At 41.8% G+C, this 16,371-nt stretch overlaps 1 protein-coding gene across 1 annotated transcript in view; it reads left to right on the plus strand.

Moving 5' to 3' along the window:
• The window catches only part of LOC106553330 (microtubule-associated serine/threonine-protein kinase 1), a 35,399-nt gene continuing 19,028 nt past the window's right edge, over positions 1 to 16,371 (plus strand). Inside the window, exons 1-7 of the mRNA XM_087708294.1 lie at positions 1 to 119; positions 1,967 to 2,175; positions 9,108 to 9,246; positions 9,342 to 9,474; positions 11,248 to 11,413; positions 12,353 to 12,454; positions 13,541 to 13,663. Of these exons, the coding sequence (XP_087564420.1) occupies positions 1 to 119; positions 1,967 to 2,175; positions 9,108 to 9,246; positions 9,342 to 9,474; positions 11,248 to 11,413; positions 12,353 to 12,454; positions 13,541 to 13,663 (991 nt within the window). The remainder of the gene's footprint in view (positions 120 to 1,966; positions 2,176 to 9,107; positions 9,247 to 9,341; positions 9,475 to 11,247; positions 11,414 to 12,352; positions 12,455 to 13,540; positions 13,664 to 16,371) is intronic.

Raw genomic sequence — 16,371 nt, forward strand, 5'->3', positions numbered from 1 at the left:
ATGGCCTCACACTCAGAATGTTTAATGTTGCAGAGCCGTGGGACTACTCCGAAGCCAAAGAAGCCGCCAGGAGAAGGAGACTTTGAAACTATTAAACTTATAAGCAACGGGGCCTATGGGTGAGTGCACTCTTAGCATCAGGTTCCTTGGGTCCATTTCAGAGGTGGGTTCCTACCAGGTTGCACCTATTCGGTAGAACCGGTTCGTCAAATCTACCGAACCGGTTAGAAGAGGTTCCACCAGTAGAGCCGGAAAGCAGAAACACCTACAGAAGAGGTTCCAACATTTTTTGAAACCCACCACTGGTCCTTTGATATGATTATTCTACACTATCATGCTCATATTTATAAAACTCAGTGCCTCTGTGAAAGGTAAGGATGACTACTGCGTTTGTGGTGCAATCAGAACATTGCGTGTGTTGAAGTTGTTTTAACGCAAACCAAAGATGCCTTTTTAGAAACAAGTTTACATCATATTCTTCTGCATGCCAGTGCTGTGTGTGAGGTAATTTAAGGTGGTTCTGACAAGTGTCGTCGGCATCTTCATATTCGGTCACATGGGTTGCAAGCCACTCCTATCTGGTCACATGGGCGGCAAGCCACTCCCACAAAGGAGGCCACACCCACAGAGTAGGTTCGAACAATTTTTGAAACCCACCACTGGTCCATTGGCTGCAGGAAAGGACCTTTGCTTCTGGGTCGACAATTGGAGCTCCAAATCGCGTGGCCTCCAAATGTTTATTTGAGCCAGTCATTCTGTTTCTTACCATGATGATGTCGCTCAGAAGGGGAAAATTATAGCAGTTGTAGCAAATTGGAGTATAAATTACGACAGTGGTTCAAAGAGGCCATAAAAATAGGTGATTTTGAAAGCAAGTTCACTATTTGGATTAGTTGATTAATGAATAAATAAAATAAAATTTAGCCTGATATTGAAGAGGTATGAATAAGTGCCCGAACAAGCCTTTCTGATGAAGACATTCCTCGAGAAGAAACTAGCATCCCTGGGGCTATATGGAAAATTGGAGGAGAACCTCTGAGGCAGTGGTGGGTTTCCAAAATTGTTTGAACCTACTCTGTGGGTGTGGCCTCCTTTGTGGGAGTGGCTTGCCACCCATGTGACCGGATGGGAGTGGCTTGCCGCCCATGAGACCGGATATGAAGATGCCTTACGACACTTCTCAGAACCACCTTAAATTACCCCACACACAGCACTGGCCTGCATAAGAATAGGATGTAAACTTGTTTCTTAAAAGGCATCTTTGGTTTGCATTAAAACAACTTCAACACACGCAATGTTCTGATTGCACCACAAACGCAGGAGTCATCCTTACCTTTCACAGAGGCACTGAGTTTTATAAATAGGAGCATGATAGTGTAGAATAATCCTATCCAAGGACCAGTGGTGGGTTTCAAAAATTTTTGGAACCTCTTCTGTAGGTGTAGCCTGCTTTCCAGGTCCACTGGTGGAACCTCTTCTAACCGGTTCGGTAGATTTGACGAACCGGTTCTACCGAATAGGTGTGAACTGGTAGGAACCCACCTCTGCTCTGAGGACAATGTCAGTGAATAGGTGGGAGGAGGTATTCTTTCCAAGACCAAGATCTCAAATCCAGGATAATTCTGGATTCTGACTTCCCGCTGAGTAGTAGATTTTTCTATATTAAAATGTGCTGTAGCAAAGTACACTAGACAGATGTATAACCATGTTTAATTTTCTCCTGTACAAAGCATTCTGTAAATGTTAGATTTTTTTTAGCCAGCTAATAAAAGGAGGTGAACTCTAATAAATATGAAGGCTTCCGCAATCTTTCTTTAAAGTTGATGAAAATAAAAGGTAGTTTACAGAAGGATTGTGATACATGGATTTTGCAAGATTTTCCTTTTTTGTGGCAGGCGAATATAGACTTTTGGGGCAGAACCTAAAAATGCCTCTTGCTGACCTCTGCTTTCTTCTTCTCTCTCAGAGCGGTGTATTTGGTGCGACATAAAGAGACCCGCCAGCGCTTTGCCATGAAGAAAATTAACAAGCAGAACCTCATCCTGCGCAATCAGATCCAACAAGCCTTTGTGGAGCGTGACATTCTGACTTTTGCAGAGAACCCCTTCGTGGTCAGCATGTTCTGCTCTTTTGAAACTAAGCGGTACCTCTGCATGGTCATGGAGTATGTTGAAGGTACGCAGTCTCAGAATTTGTAAGGGTTGGTACCTGTGAGATGCAAAGTCTTTATGGAAGTCTCCATCCAATATCGTGCAAGAGTTAGCAATAGCAATAGCAGGTAGACTTATATACCGCTTCATAGGGCTTTCAGCCCTCTCTAAGAGGTTTACAGAGTCAGCATATTCCCCCCAACAATCTGGGTTCTCATTTCACTGACCTCGGAAGGATGGAAAGCTGCATCAACCTTGAGCCTGGTGAGATTCGAACTGCCAAATTGCAGGCAGCCGGCTGGCAGCAGAAGTAGCCTGCAGTACTGCATTCTAACCACTGTGTCACTGTGGCAAGTAGCAATAGCAATAGCAATAGGAGTTAGACTTATATACCGCTTCATAGGGTTTTCAGCCCTCTCTAAGCGGTTTACAGAGTCAGCATATTGCCCCCAACAACAATCCGGGTCCTCATTTTACCCACCTCGGAAGGATGGAAGGCTGAGTCAACCCTGAGCCGGTGAGATTTGAACAGCCGAACTGCAGAACTGCAGTCAGCTGAAGTAGCCTGCAGTGCTGCATTTAACCACTGTGCCACCTCGGCTGTTATCATAGTTATGTCATGTTAGCAGCAATCCATGGGAATTGGTTGCATTGATATGCTCTAAATACTGGTCATTTACGGCTTTGTCCAAACTGGACTCCAAATATATTAGACTTCAACTTCTGTAATCTCTGGTTTGGACATAGGCAGTACTGATTGCAGCATTATAGGTGATGTAAGTCTATTTGGAAGCAGCTGGTTTGAAAAGGCTACCTTATAAAGAAAACACTAAGTTTAACAGCACATTTATTTGTAAGAACTCCTAAAGAATATAACAAATATCTTACTTAAATATAATAATAAATGTGTCAAGAAATAGATTACCTACAAGAATGATAGTTAGGAGGTGGCCGTAACTTAGTACTTAAGCAGATATCGTATGTACAGAAGAATGTATGTTTATTCCCTGAAATGCTCAGGTAAGGTGAGGCAAGATTTTGCCTGCAACTCTGAAAATCAGCTGTTCCATCCAGGTAGACACTCTTGGTTCACCGACAAATGTGCAATAGACATATGCGCGCCAACAAAACCGCGACGTCAAAATCGCGGCGTCAGAATCGCGGCGTCAGAATCGCTAATTGATTTTCGACAAAATCGCGACGACAAACGCGCGACGACAAAATCTCGTCATCAACAAACTATAGACAGCCCAGTGAGTGTGCTGGGCCTTTAACATAGTGGGAGGCGTATACGTACGTTATAACCCTAACCCTAACCCTAAAAATTTTTCGATTTTATTGTGCTTGTCATCGCGCTTTTGTCGGCGCGATTTTGACGTCGGGATTTTGTGGGCGTGATTTCGACGTCGCGTTTTAATCGGCGCTATTTTGTCAGCGCGCATATGTCTATCGCGCAATTGTCAGGTCACGGACACTCTTGGGCTCACTTACCTAGTGTATTGACTTAATATATAACTTTCTAGATTGGAAATTATGACCATTGAAGTTGTCCACGTCCAAATTATAGTCTAATATCCTGTTGACGCTCTTTGATCACGTGATACAACCTCTCGAAGACGCTGAAAAGACTCAGCCCTGACTTTGCAGAGAACACTTGAAGAACTTTTAAGAGCTGAGATGAAAAAATATGAAGAGAAGAGGATTAGTATCCAATAAATTCCTATCGCCTCCAATAAGCTTGGGACATTGACAAATTTATTTTCTTCCAACTTGCCTTTTTGGTTGGACTTGAAAATCATTTGGCATGTATGCAGATACCACACTACAAAAACTTTTGAGAACTTGGCATAGGTTTTCCATACCTGACTGAATCGGGCAGCTACAGCCAGGAAGACAAGACTGATTCTGTACCGCAGCCAACCCCATTAGCCTGTCTTTCTAAGACATTACAGATTTCCTCATTCTCAAGAGATCCATGTTCTGACTTGGTCTATTTGGATCTCTTTTAACCCCACTGTATGCCTGGAAAGCATCTGAAAAAAGCATATTAAACTTAATCCACCAATAGTTACACAATGGCAATGAATTAGGCATTGCCTTATAACTAATGCAAACAAGGGATGCAGTGGCTCAGTGGCTAAGACGCTAAGCTTGTCGATCAGAAAGGTTGGCAGTTCGGCAGTTCAAATCCTTAAGACCACGGAACGGAGTGAGCTCCCGTTACCTATCCCAGCTTCTGCCCACGAAGCAGCTCGAAAGCATGTAAAAATACAAGTAGAAAAATAGGAACCACCTTTGGCGGGAAAGTAACAGCGTTCCATGCGCTTTCGACATTTAGTCATGCCAGCCACATGAGCACGGAGACGTCTTCGGATAGCGCCGGCTCTTCGGCTTTAAAACGGAGATGAGCACTGCCCCCTAGAGTCGGGAATGACTAGCACATAGGTGCGAGGGAAACCTTTACCTTATAACTAATATATTTAAGGCAATGAAATGAATTACAAGAATATACAACTTCTGCAAATGAAAATGTGTTAGCTCTAATCAACCATTTTCATTGACTCATCCCCTGACCTTGCAAAATTGCAAAATAGTGTCATACTAGACAGGATTTGAAGATTGCAAAAGGGATACTGTTGTGGCCATTGGACTGGACTTTTTGCCCTACTGATTTATTATTCATTTTAATACAGCCAGAATTATTTTTAATTTTAAGAAATCACATCACATTATCCACCAATTTGTTTTTCCTATTAATAAAACCAGTCCTTTCCACTAGGCAGGAAAGGAGTTTTTAAATCAAGAGGATTGATATAAATAGGCCAAGTATGCAAAAACAGAATTTTTCCTCCCTTTAGTGGATGGAGGGGAAAAACAGGTTTTCCTCCCTATGAAAGGAGAACACCTAAACAGGAATTCAGAGTAAATGGTACATCTAATTTGCTCTTTATTCACATAAAGGAGTGAGGAGGAGTTAGCATGATAGCAGATTCATTCTGTAGCATGACAAGTTCACATCAATCACTTTAAATTCCACATTAAAATTTACATATGCGATTTGCAGAAACACTCTTCCAAGAATAATTATTAGCAAATACTATTAAGTATAAAATATATGCATCCTTCATTAACCAAATAAACATAGGTTAAACTTTGAGAAGAGTTTTCCAACAGTTGCAAATTAAGACAAGTTGTAGAAGACTTTATGATTGTGAATTTCAGAAGACATTTTAGCATCCTGTATTATTTTTGTAATGAAGAAATTAAGGTTTGAAATCCAGAGATCATGCAGTCCATAATCACTGTCTTACAAACTCTGTGTAAATAAGATAATAGAAGAGGCCAGGGGACAAAATGAACAGATAATGAGAGTTATAAAAGAGAAAGTTGAGTTTAATTGTTAAAAGCAACAATTAACAATAATTACATCTAAAACAGGAAAAACTAACTGGGCTATTACATCACAAAGGAAGAAAAGAAATATAGAAGGAAGATAAGGACTGCAGAGAACTGAATGAATTATTTCCATCTGTCTTCCCTCTAGAAGATATAGGGCAGAAAACTACCTGAGCTGATACTTTCAGAAAGTAAGTCTGAGGCATGGACCTAAATAGGGTAGACAAAATAGGAAGCTCTTTATTTAAATCTCAAAAAACTCAAATGTGCAATTGATGATCTTGTAGTGAAAAATATACCATTTGTTAGGGGTATCTCGGTTGGGAGACAGAAAGTAGTGCAAGGGAATGTACAGCTAGAGAGAAAGAATGTTGCTAGTAGAAACACACGAATAGAGTTTCAGACACTGCTAGTAAAAACAAGTAGCTTTACTACTGATAATTGCTTCACAAGCAGTGATAGTAGATATTAGTCCAAACACAATTCAAAGAACAAACAATAGCTTACAGTCGCAGTTCACATTCCAGTCATCAAGTCATCAAGCATAGGACAAGCAGAGAGAGAGAGAGAGCTTTCTTGACTCATTCTTATAGTAAAGTTAATTACTTACATACATACATACATACATACATACATACATACATACATACATACATATATATATATATATATATATATATATATATATATATATATATATATAGCCTAGGAGTATACTCCCAACATAATTCATAACATTTCACAGGCTTTCCTATGAGAGGGTTGAAAAATAGTCAGAGGGGGGGGGAAATCTGAGTAAATGAGATTCTCAGGAATTTCAAGCCTGTTAGGTTAATGTAAATCACAGATAAATTGCTGGAAAACATGGTTACTCACTGAATTGTCAAGTATATAGGTTAGGTTTTCCTGAAGAAGAATTAACATGGCTGGAGAATATTAGCAAACATGTTGTAAAAGTTATCAAATAGATACCACTTACTTGGACTTTTGGATAACTTTTGACAAAGATTCCTGGACAAATTGAACAATTATGGGGTAAAAGGTGAACCCACTTAAGGCTTAGTAACTGGCTCAAAAGAACAAAATGTACAGTGTGTGTAGCCAGTGCATCTGTATTTGGGATTGGTGCTTGTTTAACTTGTTTATAAATTAGCTGATGAAAGCGAAGTAGCAAATTGGCTAATAATGTTAGATTACTTAGGTTGGCAAATTAGGAAAAGGAACAATGAAAAACGCAGAAAATAAGTAAATATAAAATGATGCCTGTTGGTTGTAAAAACTCCCATTTCAATAATGGGGACTGAGATTGAGTGTGGTTTGTCTATGATTGGGTTTGCATAACCTATATAGGTAGTAGCTGGTAATACAGATCTCCACATAGATTGTTGATAAATTATGAGTTTTGCTCTACAAAATAAAGCAATGGATGTTAGCAAGCTTAAAAAGTCTATTCAGGTGTGCCAGGCCTTATGTGGCATAGACCTGGAGTTCTAAGTTAACCTGGAATCCACTTACTCCCATTCAATTGGTCCTATGTTTTCGGTGGGACATTTTTTTTAACTCTTACCTTTAAAATATTCACAACTGCTAGCCAAGGCAGCTTTTTCTATGGAAAGGCAATTGTCGTTGAGGTTGTTCATTAAATTACATTTTAATAGGATTCGCAACTTCTATTTTGAGTTTTGATGTGCTTGACCGTGGAATTTTTGCTACCCAGAAACATACAGGAATCGATAACACATAATTTGTAAAATATTACAAAAAATTTGATTGATTTGATTTTGATTTTATTTGTCTTGTATGCCGCCCACTCCCGAAGGATTCCGGGCGGCTCACAATAGACAAGGGAAAGGGGGAAAACTAGACAAAGACAACACTTTAAAAACAAAACCGCAACATTCACAATTTCCGTGGGGCTGGATATTTCACAGGCCCCCCGGCCAGCTGGAGCAGCCAGGACTTGGTGGCTTTGCGGAAGGCCGGGAGGGTAGTAAGGGTCCGGATCTCCACGGGGAGGTCATTCCAGAGGGCTGGAGCTGCAACAGAGAAGGCTCTCCTCCGGGGGGTCACCAGCCGACATTGGCTGGCAGATGGAATCCGGAGTAGACCTAACCTGTGAGATCTAATCGGTCTGAGGGAGGTAATCGGCAGGAGGCGGTCTCTCAGGTTTTAGGTAGGAAGAAAGGTAAACGTGTCGCTAGGTTTTAATTGGACAAATTCATGGAGAATAAGGCTATCAACATCTACTTACCATATAAATATGAGCCCTACAAGTTTGGTTTATCATAATAATAAAAGGGTTCACCGACAAATGCGTGCATGACAAAAGCGTGTCGACAAAAGCACGGCGAGAAAGCCGTAACGTCGAAATCGCGCTGACAACAGCGCGCCGACAAAAGCGTGCCATCAACAAACACCGCGAAAACAAGGTAATAACCCTAAACCTAAACCTAAACCTAACCCTAACCTTAACCCTAATCGCACTGTTGTTGGCGCGCTATTGTGGGCACGATTTCGACGTTGCGGTTTTCTCACCACGGTTTTGTTGGTGCATTTTTGTCGTGCGTGCATTTGTCGGGTCACGTAATAAAAGGCCATAATAAATTGGTATGCACCAATAATTGAGAATCCCCCAAACTTCTGGCTTAGCATGCCTTCTGACTGAGGCTGTTATCTCCCATTTTCAGATAATGTCTGAAGAGAAAGGGAAAGGCAGAGGAAGAATGGGAGGGAATGTAAGAGTAGGAAAGAGGGGAGGAATGGGAAGAAGAGGGGAAGGGTAAAAGGGAGGAAGGGGAAGGAGAGAAGGGAAAGGAGAGGAGGAAGGAAGGAAGGAAGGAGAGAAGAAAGAGAAGAAAGGGGGGTAGGAAGGAGGGAGGGAGGGAAGGAGAGAAGGAGAGAAGAAAGGAGGGAAGGAAGGAGAGAAGGAGAGAAGAAAGCGGGGAAGGAAGGAGGGAATGTAGGAGAGAAGGAAGGGGGGAAGGAAGGAGGAAAGGAAGGAGAGAAGGAGAGAAGAAAGGAGGGAAGGAAGGAAGGAGGGAAGGAGAGAAGGAGGGAAGGGAGAAGGAGGGAGGGAAGGAAGGAGGGAAGGAAGGAGAGTAGGAGAGAAGAAACGAGGGAAGGAAAGAGGGAGGGAGGGAAGAAGAAGTAGGACCGTTGTAAGATAAGATGGATCTATGGGATGGTAAGAAAGCAATCTTCAAGTATATTGTCAACTGTAGGGAAAAAATTGTTATAAATACATATTATTAATAACAGTTATGAGATCATATAATTGTGAATGTATATATGAAATTGATAAAATAAAAAAATTATAATGTCTGATTACAATATGTTTGAATATCAGGTGCAGATAGAGGTGTTTGAAGAAGTTTTTATATACTTATTTTGTTTGTGGGTCTCGTATAAGCATCTGCTAAAGAAGGCTAACAACAGTCTCCAGAATCATACTTCTTACATTCTTGAGACCGCGAGTTTCAGTCGAAGAACTGGAGAGAGTAGCTGGCTAAACAGAATGACATCCTAGCCATCTCCCTAACCATTTCACCTTCCTCCTAGCAGGTGGGGATTGTGCCACGTTGTTGAAGAACATTGGGGCTCTGCCTGTAGAAATGGCCCGCATGTACTTTGCTGAAACCGTCTTGGCCCTGGAGTACCTGCATAATTATGGCATCGTCCATCGTGACCTCAAGCCTGACAAGTATGAAGTTAAAAGACCAGGCCTGTCTTTAGGTGTTTTTAGGAAGTGGCTATGATTGGTTCTCTCTGATGTTTGTTCCTCTGCTTTCTCCACAGCCTACTTATCACTTCCATGGGACATATCAAGCTGACGGATTTTGGTCTTTCCAAGATGGGGCTGATGAGCCTTACCACAAACCTGTATGAAGGTCATATTGAGAAGGATGCCAGGGAGTTTCTAGACAAACAGGTGGAGCCCTGTTTAAGTCTGTTTGTTATCTGATTCTGCGCGTATAATAAATGTAAAAAAAAAAAGTCAGATACTCAAAAAGCTAAAGCTGTCAGAAAACTGCATGAAAGTAGTGATGCGTTATTTTATTATTGATGCATTTATTAGATTTTTATCCCATCTTTGTTACTTTATTAATAGCAATAGCAGCAGTATTTAGACCTATATACCACTTCGCAGTGCTTTACAGCCTGCTCTAAGGGGTTTATAGAGTCAGCATTTTGTCCCCAACAATCTGGGTCCTCATTTTATCAACCTCGGAAAGACAGAAGGCTGATTCCAACTTGAGCCAGTGAGACCTGAACTGCCAAAGTGCTGGTAGCCAGCAATCAGCAGAAGTAGCCTGCAGTTCTGCATTCTAACCACTGTGCCCCTTAACTCAAGATGGCGAATATACCTAATATTAATTCTTCCTCCTATTTTCTCCACAAAAATCTTGCAAAGTGGTTTGGTCTGAGGGAGAATGGCTGGCCCAAAGTCACCCAGGTGGACTTGATACCTAATATGGGGCTAGAACTCACAGTCTCCTGGTTTCTGAGCAGGGGTGGGTTCCTGCCAGTTCTAACCTCTTCCATAGAAGAGGTTCCACAAATCTACAGTGCCGTTTAGAACCGGTTCCAGCTCCCTCCCCCTGCCCGTCCGGACATCATCAAGATGAAGAGCGAGAGGAGGAATTCTGGGAGTTGAAGTCCACAAGTCTTAAACCTTTCAAGTTTGAACACCCCTGTTTTTTTTCTAAAGGGTTAGGGGTGCGAGGGTCTTGTAACTTGACAGCTTTAAGACTTGCACGCTTCAATGCCAGAGTTCCTGAGCCAATGTTTTGGTTGCTAAGCAAGAGCGTTGTTAAGTGAGTTTCACCACATTTTACAAGTTGGGCACACCCACTCAGTCACATGACTGCCAAGCCACTCCCACAAAGTAGGCCACACCTACAGAAGAGGTTCTAAATCCTTTTGAAACCCACCACTGTTTCTGAGCCATGCTGAATCTATGAATATATCTATAAACCTAGTAGATTTTCCATTCTGATTTCTTTTATTCCAGCTCTGAGGTTATGTGTTTTCACTTGAAATACAGTAATAGAGAAAACATACAAAGTATTGCACAGTCCTTATGCCACTTGAAAGAGGTCTACGGAAGGCCAAATATCTGATAATACAAAAGGATATTGCAACTGACAGCAATCTTTTTTTTCATTTTTTAACATCTGTGGTGGACTTCTAACTATTTAGCACGCTGACTTTTTAATGATCAAAGAAAAGCTTTCTTTACTGCTTCATTTTAACAGATCAGTACCTCTATATTTAGGGGGGAAAAAACAATGTCGAATTGTGTTATATGTAAGGAGCCGAGGTGGTGCAGTGGTTAGGGTGCAGTACTGCAGGCCACTTTAGCTGACTGTGATCTGCAGTTCAGCGGTTCAAATCTCACCGGCTCAAGGTCGACTCAGCCTTCCATCCTTCCAAGGTGAGTAAAATGAGGACCCGGATTGTTGGGGGCAAGTTGCTGACTCAATTTGCTAAAAAAAAAAATTGTAAACCGCTTAGAGAGGGCTGAAAGCCCTATGAAGCGGTATATAAGTCTAATAAATAAATAAATAAATAAATAAGAGAGAAAATTATAGTGTTCTCAAATTTAATTTGAACCAATTAACACCATATGCACTTGCAAGTTTTGAGCTACCTGACACTCAGTGGATTTTTGACAGCTGAATAAAGACAATTATCTCAACAGGTGTGTGGGACCCCAGAATACATTGCACCCGAGGTGATCCTTCGCCAAGGTTACGGGAAGCCCGTGGACTGGTGGGCCATGGGCATCATCCTCTATGAATTCCTGGTGGGCTGTGTACCGTTCTTTGGAGACACTCCTGAAGAGCTCTTTGGCCAAGTCATCACTGGTACGTAGAACAAGCGTTGCTTCTCTTAGAGGCTCATTGGTTATTGTTCTGTCCCCCCTTCACGGCTCGTTAACAAACGCAGGCAGACAAAACTTAAAAGGAAGTCTTTCTTTATCAGTTCTCAGTTCAAACTGGCTTCGAGCCCAAAAATAACATAAATACAAGTCTCCGACAAGAATGCCAAACAAAAACTCTTACAAGCAATGCACTTCTTCCAAAGTTCTCCACGAATCAGGTTTACATGAATCACCGAAGCACTTATCCAAGTGTAAGAAGCAATGTTGTACGAACCAAGTAACCCACGAAGGAACGTATGTTGACTCCTGCAACTAGGGCGTGGCAGCATCCGTCCTTTTATCTCCAAAACCCCGTTAACGAGCCCCAGCTGCGTCGTTAATCATTGCATTCCGACAAGACTCACAGCAGACATCTGCTGAGTCACAACAGTTACTTACTTTAAAATTTGTTCCACGTTTGTAGGTGGATTTTAGACTGAACTGACAAGTTTTTTTAAAAAAGGCAGAGGAAATACAAATTACTATATATATTTTTTTGCCAAGAAGACCACATGGGCATTTCCATGAAGTCAACAGGTTCATCTCAAAGGTGGCTTTTCCTTTAGATCAGTGTATCTCAACCTTGGCCACTTGAAGATGTCCGGACTTCAACTCCCAGAATTCCCCAGCCAGCGAATGAATAGATAAAGCAGTAAGGTGGAGGAAGTGAAGAGCAACATGATATTGTGAGGGAAGCTTTGTGTAGAGCCGATGTTTTGAGATACGGCTCCTGCTATTCTTAAATTGCATCATTTAAGTTGCAGCCTCAGTAGGAGGAACTATTTTTATAACCCCTCCTATTTCCAGCCTCTTCGACCTAATCTGCTTTCCCCGAGCGCCACTATCCGATTGCAACAGCCTGTCTTTATTTCCTTGCTTTCAGATGACATTTTGTGGCCAGAAGGAGAGGAGGCGCTCCCCTCCGATGCTCAGCATCTGATTTCTTGCCTCCTGCAAACCAATCCTCTCCTCCGCCTGGGAGCAGGTAAGGTCAGACAAGAGAGTGAAGGAGCTATGGGTAGAGCATTCCAGCTCATCAGGAGAGAGGTTGTTTTCTGTCTTCTTAGGCTTCAAAGGGTTGACCAACTATGGTCATAGCAAGCATTCCAGGGGTGGGTTTCAACCGGTTCGCAGCGGTCCCCGTGGACCGGTTGGTCGGTGAACCCGGAACCCGCCCGCCCACAGTGAACCCGCCCGCCCACCCACACTCCTTACCGAGGTGGAGAGGTAGAGAACCGAGGTGGTGCAGTGGTTAGGGTGCAGTACTGCAGGCCACTTCAGCTGACTGTTATCTGCAGTTCAGTGGTTCTAGCAATAGCAATAGCAGTAGACTTATATACCGCTTCATAGGGCTTTCAGCCCACTCTAAGCGGTTTACAGAGAGTCAGCATATTGCCCCCAACAATCCGGGTCCTCATTTTACCCACCTCGGAAGGATGGAAGGCTGAGTCAACCCTGAGCCGGTGAGATTTGAACCGCTGAACTGCTGATCTAGCAGTAGCCTGCAGTGATGCATTTAACCACTGCGCCACCTCGGCTCTTCTAATCTCACCGGCTCAAGGTTGACTCAGCCTTCCATCCTTCCGAGGTGGGTGAAATGAGGACCCAGACTGTGGGGGCGATATGCTGACGCTGTAAACCGCTTAGAGAGGGCTGAAAGCCCTATGAAGCGGTATATAAGTCTAACGGCTATTGCTATTACTGCTATATTACCGGTCTCTGAAGGCTTCTGCGCTTCCATGCAGGCGCATGGCACATACAGCGCCTGCGCGATTCTCCGCGAGCAGCTGGAGCATCGTGCAGGCACTAAGACGCATGTGTGAACTGCGCGCGTGCACGAGGACGCCACCAGCCCCGTTCCAACCGTATCGGTTGGAACGGGTTGAGCAACCCACCACTGAAGCATTCCCAGTACCCCATCCTTTCTCTCCATAAAGTATCTCTGGCAACAGGATCCAAATTTCTTAGCTAAGCATCATGATAGCTGCTTGGCTCATTCTTTTTACTTAAAGTGATTTTCGATTTTGTCCAGTAGAGGACAGCAAACCCTTGTTTTCTTTCATTTACACAGGTGGCGCCTATGAAGTGAAACAACATTCGTTTTTCAAAGAACTAGATTGGAATGGGCTTCTGAGGCAGAAAGCTGAGTTCATTCCTCACCTGGAATCCGAGGAAGACACCAGCTATTTTGACAGCAAGTGTTAACCTTTCTTTAAAAGCTCCCTGCCTCGAATGAATATTTTGGTTTTTTTTCCACCAAGTTTTTATTTTATTTTATAACATATAAAAAATCCATTTTCAATTACACAGTGTGTTGTCTGAGTACAAATAGTTTTAGGAGATAGTAATCAAAATATTTACAACAGTGTTCATTACATTAGTATTGATGATGCTGACGGTGCTGATGATAATAATGATAGTAACAATAATAACTATAACTACTTATCCATTTTAACATACCTCCTTATATCATTGATCCCTTCCTTATATTTCCCCGTTTCTAATTCCTGTTTTTATCAGCTAACCATTGACAAAATAAATCCAGGTTAAAAAATATTCAGTTTCTTTCTTTTTCTTAATTGTGTTAGCCTGTCCATTTCTGCACATTTTAGTATTTTTTTCAATCACATTTTCATCCGTAGGATCGCTTCACTTTTCCATTGTTGGGCAAATACAATTCTAGCTGCAGCCAATGCATGTAAAATAAGATGCATTCCCTTTATTGTACTTATTCGGTAAAATGCCCAACAAAAATATTTCTGGTTTCAGATCAAGATGTTGCTCTACCATTTTTTCCAATCATGTATGTATTTTTGTCCAATATGTTTTTGCTTTGGGGCATGTCCACCACATATGATATTACAAACTAGGTATCTGATGGCATTTCCAACATTTTGCAGACATATCCTTAAACATCTTTGCTAACCTTTAGTGTGGAAAATGCCATCTATAAAACATTTTATAAAGGTTTTCTTTATATGCAGTTGACGTTGTTAATTTATAATTTCTATCCCATAGTTTCTGCCATTTATCTAACTCAGTTGGATAACCAAATTTTTTAGCCCATACTATCATTGTCTCCTTTACTTGCTCATCTTCCATCTTGATAGTTAACAAATATTTTCTTTATTAGTTTTTAATCTGCCCCTGTTAATATCTGGTCTAATTCTGTTTCTTCTTTATAGAAACCTGAATATTTTGGTTAATAGTTTGAACTCCTCTGAAGTCAGTTATCCAGCTGTCCCTGTCAATACACCCATCACTCGCCTGGCCTTTATAGAAAGATCCCAAATACTTCTGTAATTTTGTTTCCTCTCTTGATAAAATGGCAGCTGTGAATGAGCAATATTCATAGGGACCACAACAAGGGGGAAGGGGGGTGGTGGAAGGCTATGTAGTTTAGTGGAATTATTCTTGTTTGCCAAGCAGAATAGCTGTCTGATATTTCCAGAAAAGGCAGGAAAACATCCTAGAACACTGTTTCTCCACCTTGGCATCATTAAGATGTCTGGACATCTCAGAATCCCCAGCCAGTAGTCCTTGACTTACAACCACAGTTGAATCCAGAATTTTACTCATCGGTCATTGCAATCATAAGGTGAATCACTATTGGCCTGGGCTCCATTTTATGACCATTTTTACAATGATCATTAAATGAATCGTGTGGTCACACAAAGCCAAATTGGATTCAGTACCCCCTGACAGCTTCCCAGCTTGGGATGCCGATAACGTCTCTTAAGGGAGAACTGGGATAATGTCAGCATTCCAAGTATCATGTAGAATTAAATCAGAGTCCAAGGCAAAACGATCCTTAAAGTTCCAGTTTAATAAATCAGACATCTTGGCATTATGCTATGAAATCCCAATTCTGGAAATTACATCAGAATCCCACCCAGTTAAAAGTTCATGATCTTCTCCCCACGCCCACAAATCCATCACATGGTCCAATCTTCTTCTTCCACGCTGGCGTCTCCACCCAGCTGCTTCCGGTCAGGTGCAAAGGTGCGGAGACAAAAGATGACCTTGAGCTTCTAGAAAGGAATTTTTTATTTTTAAAACAACACATTCTACTCCTTGCTATTCCCCCCTCCCCCTTAATGAGAATGTGGCAGGTCAAAGATTCTTAAAGGAACCACTGCAGGCCTGACAATTGGCTTATCCAATAGGCGGTTTTTGTCAAAAAAACAGCAAAAAATAATCATCATCTCAAAACATGATCATATGACTGGTTGTAAATATGAGCCAGTTGCCTGATATGTGATCACGTGACCATTGGGGATAGTGAAGCATTTGCAACTTTTTTTTGAGTCTGTTGTAACTTTCAACTATTATTAAGCCACTGGTTGTAAAGTCAAGGATTATCTGTAAAAGTTGTTAATTTTGAAAAGCACTTTCCTAGACAGCAACTGGCATCCATTGAGCCAACGTTCTGGCACTGTGAAAAGACACTGCCTCTATTCCAGGAAAAGTTTTAAAGCATATCTGTCTACTCCTCTATCTGTATATTATGACGTTGACTGTCTTGTGAAAACAAGATCTGTGCGATTCTGACAGGAGAAATGTTACTTTCATTGTTCTTGTAGTCCAGTCACTCACGAGACATTAAAAGAGAACTCTTTCTAGGCGCATGGGAAAGAGCACCCTCTAATGAGATATTGTTTACTTAAGGTCACTTAAATAGCGGCAGAGGTGGGTTCCTACCAGTTTGCACCTATTCGGTAGAACCAGTTCATCAAATCTACCGAACCGGTTAGAAGAGGTTCCACCAGTGGACCCGGAAAGCAGGCCACACCTACAGAAGAGGTTCCAAAACTTTTTGAAACCCACTACTGGATAGAGGGAATGAGAGACAGACACAGAGGGAGGGAGGAGAGAGATACACAGAGAGAGAGAGAGACAGAC

The sequence above is a fragment of the Thamnophis sirtalis genome, unplaced genomic scaffold, assembly GCF_051295495.1.
Source record: "Thamnophis sirtalis isolate CommonGarterSnake01/CBP01778 unplaced genomic scaffold, rThaSir2_p1.2 scaffold_3, whole genome shotgun sequence".
In the NCBI taxonomy this organism is placed as follows: domain Eukaryota; kingdom Metazoa; phylum Chordata; class Lepidosauria; order Squamata; family Natricidae; genus Thamnophis; species Thamnophis sirtalis.